General features: G+C 47.5%; 1 protein-coding gene across 1 annotated transcript in view; it reads right to left on the reverse strand.

Annotated features, from left to right (window-relative positions):
- LOC146072847 (uncharacterized) overlaps nucleotides 1-18,667 on the reverse strand; it is a 62,632-nt gene that overhangs the window by 6,378 nt on the left and 37,587 nt on the right. The window contains exons 4-5 of the mRNA XM_083180033.1: nucleotides 13,175-13,546; nucleotides 2,463-2,576 (exon numbers count right to left, since the gene is read on the reverse strand). Coding sequence (XP_083036159.1) covers nucleotides 2,463-2,576; nucleotides 13,175-13,546 — 486 coding nt within the window. The remainder of the gene's footprint in view (nucleotides 1-2,462; nucleotides 2,577-13,174; nucleotides 13,547-18,667) is intronic.

Genomic DNA, 18,667 nt, shown 5'->3' on the forward strand with positions numbered 1-18,667 from the left:
TGCGATGCCGTCCTGTGATGAAGTCCTGATACTTTTTTGATCACTGGGCACATGTAAGGTGAGCGACAGACAGCCGGCATTTGTGGGTTTTCTGGACATTTTCTGGGAGTGACAGAGATAAAGCAGGCGTGTCCGGGTATTATAGGGGAGGGTCTGTGACGTCAGCTCCGGCCACGATCAGCCTGTTTCTATCACAGCAACTGTGCACACTGGAAAACTCATTCCATGGTGAGCGGCTGCGAATGGGTTTGCAGCTAATTGCAGGCCTGCGACATGTTCACACTCCATACTGAGCAATTCGCAGGCGTGCACAGGGCAGGATATCAGGCATCTGGGTGCCTGTACAATTAAAAATCGGCGATGCGATGTGACCGATTTTTGGTTGTACAATTCCCTACGATGGAAGTATTAGGCGCCCAGAAAATACACAAGTACCGAAATAAATTTATGATTTTTACAGCATTTTGTCTTTTTGGTTTCCATTATATGGTTTGGAGTGTGCAAGAAAAACCTTTCCCCCATATGGTATATGAGAGGACATTACTAAAGAAACCTTTATGAATATGGCGTTCCTTATTCTAATGTAAGCGAAACGTAAATTCATTCTTACGATTGTGTGATCATGTGGTGACTAGAACATAATTTCATTGGAGAATTTGGGTAGGATTACCACCTAAAAGAAACCTTTATGTACATGTCATCACTTTAGTCTAAGTAAGCAAAAGTAAGTGTATTAAATCACCTAGAACACTGAAGTCAATACTACACCATCCCACCATACATATAGGGTGATTGGTTACAATCCCCCTCTATATCAAGAAGGACTTTATATAGACTTTTGAACATAATATTGTATGTGTTTTATTTTCCATGTATATGGATTCCAATTGAGAGGAAACAGAAGGAATTCGCAATTTGTAGGAAATAGTTGGTATGTGTGGATCTCCATTTACCTTTCAGTAGAGCGTGTATTACAACCCCGTTTTTTGCAATAGTAGCTACAGTGGCTGCATCCAAAACAGCATTTCTCCATTCCACTTGGAGGGGGGTCTCACCCTTAAACTACTTCCTTTTGGGCCTTTCGCCTACAGGATAAGGCATGGGGACAATGTGGATAAGTGCAAGGTTATGCATCTTGGGAGACCAAACCAGTATGCTAGTTATAACCTAAGCGGGTGGCACGGGGTAAATCAGAAATGGAAAAGGATCTAGGAGTCAAAATTGTTAACAAACTGGGGTGTAGTGCTCAGTGTCATGTAGCAACAAATAGGGCCAACAGGATAAAAAGGGGTATGGAGACTAGCGACTCAAATGTGCAAGTACTCAACTCTAGAGCAAGAGTGCTTAGCCATTAAGTGGGCAGTTGAGTCCTTAAGATATTATTTATTGGTACAAGAGTGCACAGACCATGCACCCTTACAGTGGATGCATACAAATAAGGAGGTGAATGCTCGGGTGACCCATTGGTTTTTGCCATTTAAGTTCCATCAAATGTGTCATTTTAGCCCCACTCTCCGCCCAAAATGCCAGGAGGGAGATGCTGATGCGAGGACCCCGCTAAATGCGGTAGACTTGCTCACACTTACAGACGGCTGGGAGGGGGACCCGATTTCCGGGACCCTCCTTTCCATTCCAGGGGGTTAGGTAAGTATGCATCCTCACTAATTATGTGATCATTAGAGAGAAGAGCATAGAGATAGAGAGATACAGAGCTGAGATACAGAGATGGAGCTGAGATACAGAGATGGAGCTGAGATATAGAAACGGAGCTGAGATAGAGGAATAGCTAAGATAGAGAGGGTCAGAGCTGAGATACAGAGATACAGAGCTGAGATACAGAGACAGCTGAGATAAATACAGAGCTGAGATAGAGAGGGTCAGAGCTGAGATAGAGAGAAGAAGAGCTGAGATACAGAGATGGGGCTGAGATAAAGGCACAGCTGAGATAGAGACAGAGACAGATCTAAGATAGAGCTGGTCAGAGCTGAGATAGAGAGATACAGAGCTGAGATACAGAGACAGAGCTGAGATAGAGGCATAGCTTAGATAGAGAGATACAGAGCTGAGATAAAGAGATACAAAGCTGAGATACATAGACAGCTGAGATACAGAGACAGAGCTGAGATAGAGGCACAGCTTAGATAGAGAGATACAGAGCTGAGATAGAGGCACAGCTGAGACAGAGAGAGACAGAGCTGAGACAGAGAGAGACAGAGCTGAGATAGAGAGATACAGAGCTGAGATAGAGGCACAGCTGAGATAGAGGCACAGTTGAGATAGAGAGACAGAGCTGAGATACAGAGATGGAGCTGAGATAGAGGCACAAATGAGATAAAGATGAAGCTAAAATAGACAGAGATGAGATAGAGAGAGCCACAGCTGAGATTCTTGGAAAACCGGTTACTGGATTACCAGCAGTATTACTGTAGTACAGTGGAAAGGAGCAGTCAAAGTCCTCTCACCTTTTCTTTTGGAGTAAACCAGGATCCCACAGAGGATGAGCAGAACGACCAGCCCAGCGACAGAACGGATGATCACTAGAAGATTTCCTATATATCGTGGCTCTACATCAAATTCTGTAACAGATTATATCACATACAATCCAGTGAGACGGCTGTGATAGCTTACTTAAGAAAAGTTAAAGCAATACTGATTACTGTATGCATAGACCCCTATTCCTTGGGTGCTCCCGGGCCTGAGCACCCACGGAAAATGTTAAGCACCCACCAGGCCCTCAAGGAGGCTTTTCCAGTCTCCTGGATTCCGGGATTCCTGGTGTCAAAAAAGTCCTCCACATAGCCTCCCACTATGTGCTGGTGCTGCCCGGCCTGCTAGCTTCTGTGGGCAAGCGACCCCTGAGGGGGTGATATCATCTAAGAGCGTTAGAGGGGTCGGGCCGACAGGCTCATGCTCGGAAAGGGAGGCTGTGTGCCGTGTGCCGCCTCTGCGGAGCTGCCTGCTACGCCAGATGTGCTCGCAAGATGATGATGTAATCATCTCTTGAGTTTTTGTCTACAGGCCAGCTGCCCACCGCTGGTAATCAGGTGTGGTCATGCAGGCATGCATGTGCCAGCTGCCACTACTGCCACGTGAGCATCCTACGGCCTCCTGTCCTGGCTCCCTGTAGCGCGATCTCTCACTCTGGTCCTCCTGCCCAGCCCAGCATGCTTAGGTAAAGCAAACAACCCATGTTATGTACAATAATGATGAATGAAGATGTGTGATATAGAATATGCCCCATGTAGCCTATACTGTTATGTAGAAACAAAAAGGAAGATAAATAAACTAATGTACAGTATACCCTGAACGAAGGGAATTTTTGGTACTTGCTTCCTAGCACGGCCACAAATCTTGGCCATTGGGGGTAATTTTAGTGGCCTGCGACGCGACCGACGCGATGCCCCCGATTTTTCCATTGAAATGCATTGAAAACAGTGAAAAATCGGGTCGGTCGCGTCGTGTGCGCCTAAAAATGCTTAAATGGTCCACCCGCGATGGCCGTGATTTCCCCATAGGGAACAATGTTAAATGCCTCAATTTACCCGCGATGACCCCGATTTCCAATAGGAAACAATGTTAAATGGGTCAATTTACCCAAATCATCATAGGGAAGAATGGTAAATGGGCCAGAAAGCCCAAAAAACCCCCCTGACCAGTGAAATGTCCCCCCAAAAGTATTTCACGCCACCCCGCGATGAACGTGAACCCGAAGCGTGGCGAGCGCAGCGAGTCCGCGAGGGGCGGCGGTACGCGTCCTCCGACCTTTTCATACCCCCACTATCCACTAGGGCGTGGAGTGAGAATAGAATAGTGTGGCGAGCGCAGCGTGCCCCGCGAGGGGACGCGGATACCTTCACAGGTAAACGCGTCCCTTCGCGGGCTTCACAGGTATCCGCGTCCCCTCGCGGGGCTCGCTGCGCTCGCCACGCTTCAGGCTCGGTGGCTCGCTGCGCTCGCCACACTATTCTATTCTCACTCCACGCCCTAGTGGATAGTAGGGGTATGAAAAGGTCGGAGGACGCGTACCGCTGCCCCTCGCGGGCTCGCTGCGCTCGCCACGCTTCGGGTTCACGTTGATCACGTGGTGGCGTAAACTACTTTTGGGGGGACATTTCAATGTTCAGGGGTGTTTTTGGCCCATTTACCATTGTTCCTATGATAATTTGGGTAAATTGAGCCATTTCACATTGTTTCCTATGGGAAATCGTGGTCATCGCGGGTAAATTGAGGCATTTAACATTGTTCTCTATGGGGAAATCGCGGCATCGCGTCTGGCCCATCGCACCAGATTTTTTTGCGCATGCGATGCCCGCGATGGCCCCGATTTTACCCCCGATAACCGCGATTATGATCGTTGTGGCCGTGCTAGGAAACAAGTACCGAATTTTTTTAGGGATAATAATAAAAGTTAAATTTTAAATAAAAAAATCTAAAATTTCATTGTAATCCTACCACACAGGTAGCACCACCACTATTTATTATACACGAGTAAAGATATTAGTGCGGATCTTGAAAATCCCCTATCCCCTCCTCCTTTTTCCTAAACAGCCTATACTGTTTTGTTGCGTTCACTATATCAGCAGTGTCTCAAAGCCATGCTGTAGGATTGTGCATTTGGTCTGTGATGTACAGTATAGTCATGTAAGTAATACTACTAAATCCTTTTGGTGGCATCGTCTACTTTCAATTCATTTCATGGTGTGTATTGTTACATTGTTACATTGAATATTGGAAACAACTGTGCTGCGTAATATAAATTGGTATTATTCTGTGGCCACGCCCTTTCCCCATGAAGCCACACTCCTATGTTTTTGGCTTGAGCACCCACCAGCAAAAATATAAATCGGCACCTATGACTGTAGGTACAGTATAACCAAAATGTATTAATACCCACAAGCAGGGCAGGATTAAAGCAGGGGGAAAAGGGTTCAGTACCCCGGGTGCATTACTGGGAGTTGACTAAGTCACTTTGCACAAGAGGGAAGAGGCTGAGACGTTTGTGCTGAGCTCTGATTGGTGGGGCTCATTACATGCTTCTCAGGCCCATGGAGGACAGCAGCAGCAGCCTAGTCATGGGGGGGGGGGGGGGGGTTGTTTAATCAGAGGCAGCACTGGGACTGTGAGGTCTCCTACACAGTAAGGTGCAGAAAGACAAACACAGGCTTTTCATGTGGTATGTGTATATATATATATATATATACTGTATATATATATCTCTTATATATTTGGCTACATCTGTCACTCAAAGTGTGTCTGGAGCTGTAACGCTGGGTTGTGGACTTCCATCTTAATTTATGATTGTCATCACCTGTTTTAAACAGGGTAATTGATAAGAAAGGTGTTTAAGCACAGGTGATGGTAATCCATAAATTAAGAAGAAAGCCCAGAAACACAGGTGATGGTAATCCATAAATTAAGACGAAAGTCCAGAAACAGAGCAATGTGTCCCTCCTGGAGAGGGTCATGTTGGGAGGTATGCACCTCCCTCCCTCCCTCCCCCCCCCCCCCCATTCACGGCATCCCCACAATTAAATGGCACATGCAAAACACTGACATGGCTATGGTCGACAATGAAAAAGGTTGACAAGATTTATTTTTCACTTTTTCAATGTTTTCATATTCATTCTCATGTGTCGACATGGACACCAATGAAGTGCCACACTTATGTCAACATTTACATGTGTTGACCTTTCTGTGTTGATTTTTTCTTGTGGCGATTCGCGGCACCCCCCCGCGACCCCCCTCCCGCGATTTGCAGCACACCCCCTGCAATTCTCGGCACCCCCGGTGACTCCCGCGATTCGCGGCCCCACCCCGTGAAACCCCCCCCCTCCTGCGATTCGTGGCACCCCGCGACCCCCCCTCCCACGATTCGCGCCAACCCCCCGGCCCCCCCTACCGCGATTCCCCACCCCTGACCCCCCTCTCTCCTGTCATTGCGGCAACTCCCCGCGACCCACCCTCCCGCGATTCACTGCAACCCCCCGAGCCCCCCCCTCCCACAATTCGCGGCACCCACACCCCCCCCGCAATTCACGGCATCCACCCACGACCCCTCCTCCCGTGATTCGCGGACACCCCTCACCTCCTCCCTCCCCCCCCACCCCCGCGTGCGATTCACGGCAACCCCAGGATTAAATGGCACATGCAAAACACTGGCACGGCTATGGTCGACAATGAAAAAGGTTGAGATGAGTTTTTGAAGATTTATTTTTCTTTTTTTGAATGTTTTCATATTCCTTCTCATGTGTCAATATGGACACCAATGAAGTGCCACACTTATGTCAACATTTACATGTGTTGAACTTTCTGTGTTGATTTTTTTTGTGGCGATTCACGGCACTCCCCGCGACCCCCCCTCCCGCGATTTGCAGCACACCCCCTGCAATTCGCGGCACCCCCCTGGTGACTCCCGCGATTCGCGGCCCCACCCTGTGACACCCCCCCTCCTGCGATTCGCGGCACCCCGCGCCCCCCCCCACGATTCGCGCCAACCCCCGGGCCCCCCCTCCCGCGGTTCACGGTGCCCCCCTACCGCGATTCCCCACCCCTGACCCCCCCTCCTGTCATTGCGGCAACCCCCCGCCCCCGCGACCCACCCTCTCGCGATTCACTGCAACCCCCCGCACCCCCCCCCACAATTCGCGGCACCCACACCCCACCCGCGACCCCCCCCATCCCGCAATTCACGGCATCCACCCACGACCCCTCCTCCCGTGATTCGCGGACACCCCTCACCTCCTCCCCCACCCCCGCGCGCGATTTACGGCAACCCCAGGATTAAATAGCACATGCAAAACACTGGCACGGCTATGGTCGACAATGAAAAAGGTTGGCATGAGTTTTTGAAGATTTATTTTTCTTTTTTGGAATGTTTTCATATTCATTCTCATGTGTCGACATGGACACCGATGAAGTGCCACACTTATGTCAACATTTACATGTGTTGAATTTTCTGTGTTGATTTTTTCTTGTAGCAATTTTTTTCCAGTGACAACTATGAACTATGTGCACGTCAACCTACACATCATCAACCAATTCTTTGTATAATATATAACACCTATTCTGTTTTACTGTAGGTGTTTTAAGTCAGACCTTTTACTGCTACTATTACTGTTTATGTAAATGCATTCTGAATGACAGCAACATCCTACCATCCTTCTACAAGAATATAGAACCAACTAGGTGATTCATCGCGCCCCGTGCCCCCCCCCTCCCGCAATTCACGGACCCCCCCTCCCACGTTTCGCAACCCCCCCTTGCGCAATTCACGCCCCCTCCCACGCTTTGCGGACCCCCGCCCTCTCCCACGATTCGCCGACACCTGCGCCCCCCCTCCCTTGATTCACGGCACCCCCCGCGCCCCTCCCGCAATTCAAGGCACCCCTAAGCCCCTCTTTAGTCCCCCGTAAACTCACACACTCCTATCACTACCCAGCTTCCTGCTCTCCTGAACCGTAACTTCCACCACTGGGGAGTCGCTGACGCTGTTTTGCCCACATGCCCCTATCATGCCTCATAGCCCAGCCTCCTGCTCTCATGCACCCGAACTCCCACCCAGTAGGAGGAGACACTGACTAAGGGCCACCACCCTGTACTCCTGTACTGCCACGCTGGACCCTCACCCACTGGCAGAAGCTGCACAGTATCTCCCACCCTCCTCTTTAGTCCCCCTTATGCCCACACACCCCTATCACTACCCAGCCTCCGGTTTTCCTGTGTCGTGACCTCTGCCAGTGGGGAGCCGCTGACTCAGAAACACCCTACTATACTATTGCACACACACACCTAAACAACACGCACACACAGCCCCCCCACACCCACAAATGTCACTGTACCCTCCACACTATCAATGTACATCTTACTCTGTGACCGCTTTTTAATTAAACAAAACAATACACACCCCCTTCCACATCATATGCTCTCTATTTAGCACATTTCACCTATAACTCAAGTTGCAATACAGGCATCTTTCATACAATTCTAACCATCTTTCTCATATGCAAATATTCACAAATTAAGGGGGCGCAGCCCCTTACGACGGTGTGAAGAGCGCCCGTAGGGCGCGATGAATCACCTAGTATATATATATATCCCCTGTAGTTACCCATTGACCAAGTTTATACTGCCTTTACTCTGTGTTTTGAGTGTAATATTCCCCCATGCAGTTTGTGGCCAGTAATGACAAGTGCAAGGGGGCCCCCCTGTCTAAAGTGCCCCGGGCCCCCGAAGGCTTAATCTGGCACTGCCCACAAGTCAGATCCAAGTAATACCTCAAACATGTTTTCTGGGGATAACCCATGAGTTTATTTTCAGAAATAGGCCCCAAAGTGACACTAATAACTATGGGCGGTATTCAATGTGAATACCTGCGAGGTGCAGCGAATCCTTTTTTGGATTCGCTGCACATTCGCCACGTTCCGGAGCCGGCGGGCTCTGGTATTCAACGAGTCAGGGGCAGCGAGCCCCTGACTGGCGAATATGAGCTCCTGCGGCGATTGCCGCAGGGAGCCTGAGGACGGTGCCAGGCAGAGAGATGGTAGTCTCTCTGCCTAGCCCAGACCTTTGTGGGGGGTTAGGTGGGCTCCCCGGGTGCCAGGCAGCACAGGCTGCCCCCCCGGGGGTGCCAGCAGGGGGGCGTATATTCACTACACACGATCGTAATAATCGTGCAGTGAATATATGAATATGTAATGAGCGGCTCGGCTCCGGCGGCCCCTGCTGGCTGCTGTGTAAAAAAAAAAATATATATTATTTTTTAAAATTAAATATATATTCATGTGCTTACAGCACATGAATAAAAGTAGCATGCCCCTCCTCAGAATAAAATTCCTGATTTTTTGACACCAAATGTAAAAAACAAAACACTTTATTTTAAAAGTTCACATTCCACTTCTCCATAAAAAGATAGCGATTGCTACTCGGTGAATCATGGCGAAAAAAACCTTCAAATGTATTCGCCATGTGGTCATTGAATAGGGTGATTCACCGTTCTTGTCAGAAATTCGCCAAACAGCACAAATTCGCCATAAAAACCTGGCGAATCAGGCTCATTGAATACCGCCCTATGTATTTGGGGAAGGCTCTAGGGATTTTTAATAAAGGTGCATGGGTCAGCGTGTAGTGCATGGGTCAGTAGTGTGTAGCACATGGGTCAGTGTGTAGTGCATGGGTCAGTACCTAGCGCATGGGTCAGTGTGTAGCACATGGGTCAGTACCTAGTGCATGGGTAAGTGTGTAGCGCATGGGTCAGTACCTAGCGCATGGGTCAGTACCTAGCGCATGGGTCAGTACCTAGCGCATGGGTCAGTGTGTAGTGCATGGGTCAGTACCTAGCGCATGGGTCAGTGTGTAGTGCATGGGTCAGTACCTAGCACATGGATCAGTGCCTAGCGCATGGGTCAGTACCTAGCGCATGGGTCAGTGTGTAGCGCATGGGTCAGTACCTAGCGCATGGGTCAGTGTGTAGTGCATGGGTCAGTACCTAGCACATGGATCAGTGCCTAGCGCATGGGTCAATAACTAGAACATAGGTTTGTAATAAAAGGGTGGGTGCGGCTTCCAGTAGAGGGGCGTGGCCTAGCACTCCTGATTTCATCAGTTAGGGGACATGGACATTGCTCCCCGAGGTGCTGGGCAGTCCCAACCTCCCTGTACTGTAGAGATGCCCTGCGCTTCTACAGAACCACATCTTACAAACTCCCCTTCAGCAATTGTATAGGTGGGTGTGGATCATTGGGTAGACAACATGTTGGTCGACAAGCATTAGGTCAACACCATTAGTTCAACATGCATTAAAGTCGACCTGCAGGAAGGTCAACATGACTGAAGATAGACATGTCTTAGGTTGACATGGTCCTTGGGTCGACATGGGGAAGGTCAACAGTCAAAAGGTGACATGGGGTTTTTCACAGTTGACATGAACACTGAAACGTAGAACCCCCCCCTCCCGCCCCATATTGAAAAATGATTGTGCAGTGCAGTGTGACCCAGCCACCATTTTTATAATTTGTGCTCAGCGGTGCGGCCCCCTGCCCCCCCTTGAGTGTACTTACTTTGGCTGCCTGGTACTCCAGTGAGTCGCTGCCGCTCCTCTGCTCCACCTGCATGCTCCGCCTCGGAGCAGAATCTCTTCCTGTCTGCTCGGAGTCTCAGAGCAGCAACAGGCAGCCTTACAATTGGCTGCCTGTTGCTAGGCTACTGGAGTAGACCAGTCCCGTGTCGGAATGGATGCAGACATGTTAAATATGTCATGCCGGGCAGACGGCGGCATCAGGCCCCTTTAACTTCTTGGGCCCAGGTGCACTGCACCGTCTGCACCGGCGGTAGTTCCGCCCCTGCCCAAATCTAATTCTCTCTGCACAAGTTACATCTTCCCCCCTGCAGTGCACATGGTTTTGTCCATCTAAGAAGGAATTTGCCAGAAGGAGTGAACCAGAATAACCCCACAGTGCTTATATGAGATACTCTGACTAAAGTGCCCTCACAATTGTCTCTTTTTTTGTTCGCTGCATCTATTTAATGATCGCCGGCTGCTCGGCAAAAGCGATTTCTCTCCTCTTTGGCCACATGCGAGGGGATGTGTTCTCATTCTGCGGGGTGAACAGGTCTGAATGAGGCCCACAGTTACAATTCTTGTCAGATCCGGGCGTTTTCACATGGACACCGCAGTGATGTTTTAGGATTCTCCAGATCGCCACCATTCACACTGCACATGGTTGCAGAGTTTTGAAAGCAGACGCTTGAAGATGACGTCCTCGCGAAGCTATGGGAAATATGCTGTTGGTGCCTACGTCTTCCTGGGGGCAAACCCAGCATTTGGGAAAGTTGCTGGGCTGCCGACAGCCTCCATCTGCCCCCAGCCTCTGCCTGCGCCAGACGAGACAAAGGCACTGCACTTCCAGGGCCACCATCAGGGGGTGCTGTGGGGACAACTGGCCTGGGCCTGCAGCTCTGACAGGGGGGGAAGGGCCTGGGCCCCTCAATCGCCTGCATGGCCACCACTCCCCCTCACTGCATAGGTACCCTGCCCACACTTGCATGTTTGGAGTGATCCGGACCAGCCTCAGATGATACCAACCTCTTCTGGACATACACTACACTTGGAATAGGACTTTTTCCACCCCTCATATTGACCACAGCTGCGGTGCACTAATCCCTCACTTTGGACAACAATTCAGCTTCATATGTCCAGGCTTCGAGCTTCTGGGAGATAAAAGAACACTATGGTCTTCAAACAAGGTGGACGGTATTGGGTGTTTTTTAACAATTGGTCACATATTGTATTAGTATATTCAATGTCTTTAATGTTAATGTGAAATCAGTCCAATATTTTTATCATTTTCCATATAGAAATTTTTTATACAAGGTTATGAATGCTGCGACCCCCAATTCTTTTTTGTCATTTCCATACCTCAGGTCCGACTAACCTGAAACTTTAGCAGCTGCTAGTGAACCCTCTCCCGTTGCAGCGCCACCTTTCCTTTTCTCCCTCACAGGGGAAATATCTTCTTTCTGGTGTCCTGTGCTGCTGGTGTCCCGTGCTGCCTAGTGCTGCTGGTGTCCTGTGCTGCCAGCCATAAAAGTCCATTGGTGGTGCTTCTGTATAGGTCCAGTCCAGTGATACAGCCATTAAATCAAGTCCAGTGATACTGCTGCATAAATTCAGTCCAGTGTTACTGCCGATAAAGTACAGTGATACTGCATAAATTCAGGCCAGTGGTACTGCCATTAAAGTCCAGTGATACTGCTGCATAAATTCAGTCCAGTGTTACTGCCGATAAAGTACAGTGATACAGCTGTATAACTATAATTCCAGTCCAGTGATACTGTTGTATAGTTTCAGTCCAGTGATACTGCATAAATTCAGGCCAGTGGTACTGCCATTAAAGTCCAGTGATACTGCTGCATAAATTCAGTCCAGTGTTACTGCCGATAAAGTACAGTGATACAGCTGTATAACTATAATTCCAGTCCAGTGATACTGTTGTATAGTTTCAGTCCAGTGATACTGCATAAATTCAGGCCAGTGGTACTGCCATTAAAGTCCAGTGATACTGCTGCATAAATTCAGTCCAGTGTTACTGCCGATAAAGTACAGTGATACAGCTGTATAACTATAATTCCAGTCCAGTGATACTGTTGTATAGTTTCAGTCCAGTGATACTGCATAAATTCAGGCCAGTGGTACTGCCGATAAAGTCTAGTGATACTGTTGTTTAATCCTAGTCCAATGATACTGCCATTAATTCATTGATCTTGTACCTTTTTTTCTTTGCATTATGTGCTCTTTGGGGCCTAGTATTTCAAACTGCCATCCTGTCTGCCGCTGCAGTGCCACTCCTAGATGAGCCACGTGGTTGTGTCGCACACTTGTGTCGCTTATCATAGTCATCCAGCTACCTCGGTGCAATCTTTTGGCCTAAAAACAATATTGTGAGGTGTTCAGGATAGACTTTATATGAGTGGAAATTAATGTTATTGAGGTTAATAATAAACGAAAAAAACAAATTCTGCAGTTTTAGTGGTTTTTATGTTTTTTTTTTTTTTTTAAATCCAGATCCAAAACATGAAACACAAAATACAGAAAGGGTGGTGTTTTTGGAACTTATCCAGATCCAAAACACGGCTGGAGATCCAGCCTCAAAACACGAAACACGAAAAGTGCACCCCTAGTTAGTGCACTCAGGTGTTGGGGCGTTTGGGTATTAAGGTGCTCGGGTGCATTTGGGCACTCGGGTATTCGGGGGAGCATCGGTGCGTGCGTGGGCTGTGCAGTCAATGTGGTGAGTGACGGGGAGATCGACGGGTGTTGGTTAGGAGTGATGTTGGGCGCATGCCTACTTGTCAGTGGCATGCACGGAAATCTTCTGGGGGATCCCGTGCCGGCAGCACAGGATCTCAATACTTAAGATAAATCTCTGCACAAAATGTTTTGTCCAGGAATGATGGGGGGACCTAAGGGAAATCTTAATATCACATATCTTTCTAGTGTGTGGGCTCCTTAACACTTACCTGCTATAAACCGTATGTGTATATTTTATATACTGCTTCTACGGAACAATATACGAGCATGAACCCATCTATCAGCCATGTGTATGAAGGTGGATCACATGCAGCACATCCATAATAACTAATCATTATCTTATACCTTTATCAGTAATTGTATTGTTACCTCTTATGGTCAGTCTGGTTCCTTCTCCGTGTACAGCCATGTGTTGATCTTTGCCATTACTTGTACACACCTTGATCATCAGAAAGCAGTAGTAGGTGGCATTGTCTTCTCCCTGCACCCCCTGTATGCGGAGGTCTGCTAGTCCCTGTATCTCTGTTCTTCCCTTATATCTGGGATGGACCATTTCCTGGTAGGGGTGGTAGGCGTAAGGGCCACTAGTGCTGTCCACTATCCAGTAAGCACTGACCCACAGGACATCTGTATCTCTGTAATCACTGTTATGTCTGTATGAGCAGTTGAGAGTCACAGAACCTTCTGTATCAGCTGTGATGTTATTTGGCTGCTGTACAGTAAAATATGAGGGTGATGGATCTAGAAAGATAAATTGTGACATAGAACATTAGTAGAGGTTAAAAAAAACAACCAAACTCATTCAATGAATGTAATTCAGAGTAAATGGTCAGCATATAACATCATAAGGTTAATGTCTAAAGGTGCCCATACACGTTACAATTATTGTATACAATATTGTATACAATATCGCATCTCATAGCATATCGGTTTTGCGATGAGATCAGATGAGATCTAGTACAAAAAGTTATGTGCTGCACATACTTTTTGTACTAGATCTCATCTCATCTGATCTCATTGCAAAACCGATATGCTATAAGATGTGATATTGTATACAATATTGTATACAATAATTGTAACGTTTATGGGCACCTTTAGATGGAGTGATCTGCGGACGCCACAACAGATGGTGTGATAGGATTGCACTCCCACAGATTTGCCACTAAGTGTGCCTGATTTGTGTGTCCAAGAACCTTTTGGCCCATCTAGTTTGCACTTTTTATTTAACCCTTTGAAAATTTCAACCCGAATTTATCCTTTGTAAGGATGTCCTTATGTCTATCCCTTACATTAGGGTGGCCGGACATTTGCAACCCGGGATCTACTTTTTGTACACTTACTTAACGGGCATCTACCAGAATCTCCCCGTGTAAAATATACCCCTCCAAATGCAATATGTCCCTTACACATTATGAAACATTGAATGAGCCAAATTCACATAACAGTATACCACACATGATGGGGGAAATTTACTAAGGCAAATACGCCCCAAAAAATTGTATTTTCATAGTAAAATACAATTTTTTTGGCGTATTCGTATTTTGGGAATTTACTATTTTTATTTCTCGGCTCCTGATTGGCTGCTAGGTGGCCAATAGAATCATTTGGAGGAGAGGCACTGAAGATGAAACTTCAGCGCCTTTCCTGTCATTGCGAGGGTACCATTTTTTTTTCTGAAGATCCTGGGGACTACTGCGGACCGTAGCAGACCGGTCTTCGTCTGAGGACCTTGGTAAGTAGGATTTACTTCCACAGGTCCCCTAAAGGATTTCTACGGACCCTGGACCCAGGATCGCCGGACCTTGGACCCAGAATCACATGACCCAGGATCAGCGGACCCCGGACCCAGGATCATCAGACCCCGGACCCAGGGCTACCTACGGGTTCAAGAAAGGTAAGAATCATTATGTGTGGGCTATGTATGTAATGAAGTTTTATTTTTCATGTGTGTCAGTGTGTGTTTTTTTAACTATTTCTATTACAGTGGAACTACAAGTGCCAGTGGGCCCGTAAATGCCCCCACATGCAGGGACTTGTGGTTCTCCAAGTCCCAGAATGCGGGTAAGCCGTGCTGGGACACATAGTTTCACAGTTTTAGACAATGGTGTTTGATTTTATTTTTTACACAAAGATCAGCCGGGTACCAAATGCCCAGGGGTACCGGGGACAGCACCAGGCATAAGCCTGGCCAGGTAAGTCCTAGAGGGGGGACCCCTTTATTGGGGTGGTCCCCACTTCCCCAGGACCCCTGGCCAGGCTGACTGGTCAGTAGGGTTAATTCTTTGGCTGGGGGGACTTGTATAAAAAGTTTCCCCCCGGCTGTGGCATTACCCTGCTGGCTGGTTGGGACTGGGGATGGCTCTTAAAATACGGGGGACCCCTATTCATTTTGTCCCCATATTTTTAAACCAGCCCCGGCTCTTTGAACCTGGTGCTGGTTACGGCCGTGGGGCGGTTTGACTGATCCATGCAGACTGCCTATACGAATTCGTATTAGCGGCCGTATATATGGCCGCTAATACGAATGGATAAGACATCGGGGTTTACAATGCAGTCGTATTTGACTGCTTTGTAAATTACCCTCCGGAACACAAATTTGCATACGGCTAAAACAGCCGTATGCATTCGTATTAAGAATACGAACACAAAAAATCGTATTCGTATTCTTAGTAAATTTCCCCCAATGAGTTAAAATTCACATTATGCCACAGGGAATAAGCCCGAAAATCACATTCTGAGACAGGAAATATGCCCGAAATTCACATTCTGACACGGGGAATGTGCCCGAAATTCACATTCTGACACACAGGGAATGTGCACGAAATTCACATTCTGAAACAGGTAATGTGCCCGAAAATGACATTCTGACACACAGAATGAGCCGAAATTCACATTCTGACACACAGGGAATGTGCCCCAAATTCACATTCTGACACACAGGGAATATGCCCCAAATTCACATTCTGACACACAGGGAATGTGCCCAAAAATCACATTCTGACACACGGAATGAGCCGAAATTCACATTCTGACACAGTGAATGGGCTGAAATTTACATTCTGACACAGGGATTACAGTGGCAAACGCAGGATTTTCAGAAGGGGGTTTCCAGAGGGGTGGAGCAAATATATATATATACACACATACACACATACATACATACATGGGCGTCAACAGCAGTGTAGACCCTGGGCATAGCAATGTATGGGGGCCCCTACCGATCCTCCAGCGGAAGGGGTGGGGGAAGCTTTGATGTCCCGCAGGTGGTAGGGGGTATTATATCAACCACTCAGCATGTAGGGCCTGGATCAGTAATTTCCACTAATTACCCCTTTACTGCACAGATGGTGGGAGAAGGGGGCATTGGGCTTCTCCCAGGGTGGTAGAGGATGTTTAATATGCAGAGGAGGGGTGTACAGTGGACTGGGCTTATTATTCATAATTTTCTGGTGGGAGGACAGCTTGCTTGACTGCAGATATCTCCAATTCACGGAAATAGATTTCTTAGATTTTAATGGAATTAAAAACTAAAAAATCCCACCTACCAAATGGTATTGGGGACTATGGGATCAGAGTTCAGGAGGCAGAGCAATCTGCCAACGAGTATATAAAACTACGTACCAGGTGTGTGGAGCTGGAGCAGTAACCAGCTGCTGGAAGGCTGATATCTCTGGTTCTGGGCACAGTAGAGACCAGCTACTAGTGTCCATCAAAGGGGGAGAGTCCCAGCTTTTGGAATATAACCTCAGAAAAACTCTAAGTTAGATAGAACCTGAAATATCTGACTGGGAATAACAATTAACAGGCTTGGATGGGCTTGGATGGGGACCACTGCTTTGAAGTCAGATATCTCTGGTTCCCAAGGGCGATTTTTACAATTCTTATACCCATGGAAAGAGGGACCCTCAGCTTTCAGCTGAGGTTCCTTAGACTCCTGGGGGGTTTCTGGGTACTCAGAAACCCCCCTTCGTGCGCTACTGGATTGTGCCCAAAATTCACATTCTGACACATGAAATGAGCCGAAATTCACATTCTGACACCGTGAATGCCCCAAAATTCACATTCTGACACAGGGAATGTGCCCAAAATTCACATTCTGTCAATGGGAATGTGCCCGAAATTCACATTCTGACACAAGGAAAGTTCTGAAATTCACATTCTGACACAGGGAATTGTGCCCCGAAATTCACATTCTGACACAGGGAATGTGCCCGAAATTCACGTTCTGACACAGGGAAAGTTCTGAAATTTACATTCTGACACAGGGAATGTGCCCGAAATTCACATTCTGACACAAGGAAAGTTCTGAAATTCACATTCTGACACAGAGGGAATGTGCCCGAAATTCACATTCTGACACAAAGAATGTGCCCAAAATTCAGATTCTGACACACAGGGAATGTGCCCAAAATTCACATTCTGACACCCAAGGATTGTGCCCAAAATACACATTCTGACACACCGGGAATGTGCCCGAAAATCACATTTGACACAGGGAATGAGCCTAAATTCACATTCTGACACAGTGAATGCCCCAAAATTCACATTCTGACACAGAGGGAATGCCCCAAAATTCACATTCTGACACAGAGGGAATGGCCTGAAATTCACATTCTGACACATGGAATGAGCCCGAAATTCACATTCTGACACAGGGAATGTGCCCGAAATTCACATTCTGACACAGGGAATGTGCCCGAAATTCACATTCTGACACAGGGAATGAGACAAATTCACATTCTGACACAGGGAATGAGCTGAAATTCACATTCTGACAAAGGGATTGTGCCCAAAATTCACATTCTGACACAGGGAATGAGCCCGAAATTCACATTCTGACACAGGGAATGAGCCCGAAATTCACATTCTGACACAGGGAATGAGCCCAAGGTTCACATTCTGACACAGGGAATGAGCCAGAAATTCTTATTCTGACACAGTGAATGCCCCAAAATTCACATTCTGACACAGAGGGAATGCCCCAAAATTCACATTCTGACACATGGATTGAGCCTATATTCACATTCTGACACAAGGATTGAGCCCGAAATTCACATTCTGACACAGGGAATGTGCCCGAAATTCACATTCTGACACAGGGAATGAGACAAATTCACATTCTGACACAGGGAATGAGCTGAAATTTACAATCTGCCAAAGGGATTGTGCCCAAAATTCACATTCTGACATACAAAATGAGCATATATTCACATTCTGGCACAGGGAATGAGCCCTAAATTCATATTCTGACAGGGAATGAGACAAATTCACATTTTGAAACAGGGGGCCATAAAACAGCCATTCAACTGGAATCAACAGAAACCCTGTTTTGGCCCCAACCCCCCCCCCCCCCCCCCCACTGCACCGCACCGCACCATACCAAGCACATTACACCTGTCCATGCCCCCCCCCCCCCACACACACACACACACACACACACCGCACCATACCAACCACATAAAACACTTTAAAACTGGCCGCGGCTGCCGCTCAAACTTCCCACCCACCATAACAAGCACATTATAAAAAAAACTCTGTGTCAAACTTTATTCTGGCCGCTCTGCCTTCTCGCATCTGCTGCTCAGCTCTCCTGCACAGCTTTTACGCCAGACGAAAACTCCTCAGTCCTGCATTGCGCATGTGCGTGGTGACGTCACCCGTTCACCCGCCCAATGCACTGCTGGGAACGCTGAAGCCAAAAGTGGCTTCAGGAGAAATTTTGAGGTAATGGGGTCTTAATACTTTAGAAAGTAATTGCGATCTACCAGTGATCGGCCGGTAGATCGTGATCGACATTCTGGCTACATCTTCCATACATGTTCATTAGGGCGGAGTGAAAAAAATTGTAATTGAGAAATTCAA

This window comes from Crinia signifera, chromosome 4 (assembly GCF_055691185.1).
Source record: "Crinia signifera chromosome 4, ASM5569118v1, whole genome shotgun sequence".
Lineage (NCBI taxonomy): Eukaryota > Metazoa > Chordata > Amphibia > Anura > Myobatrachidae > Crinia > Crinia signifera.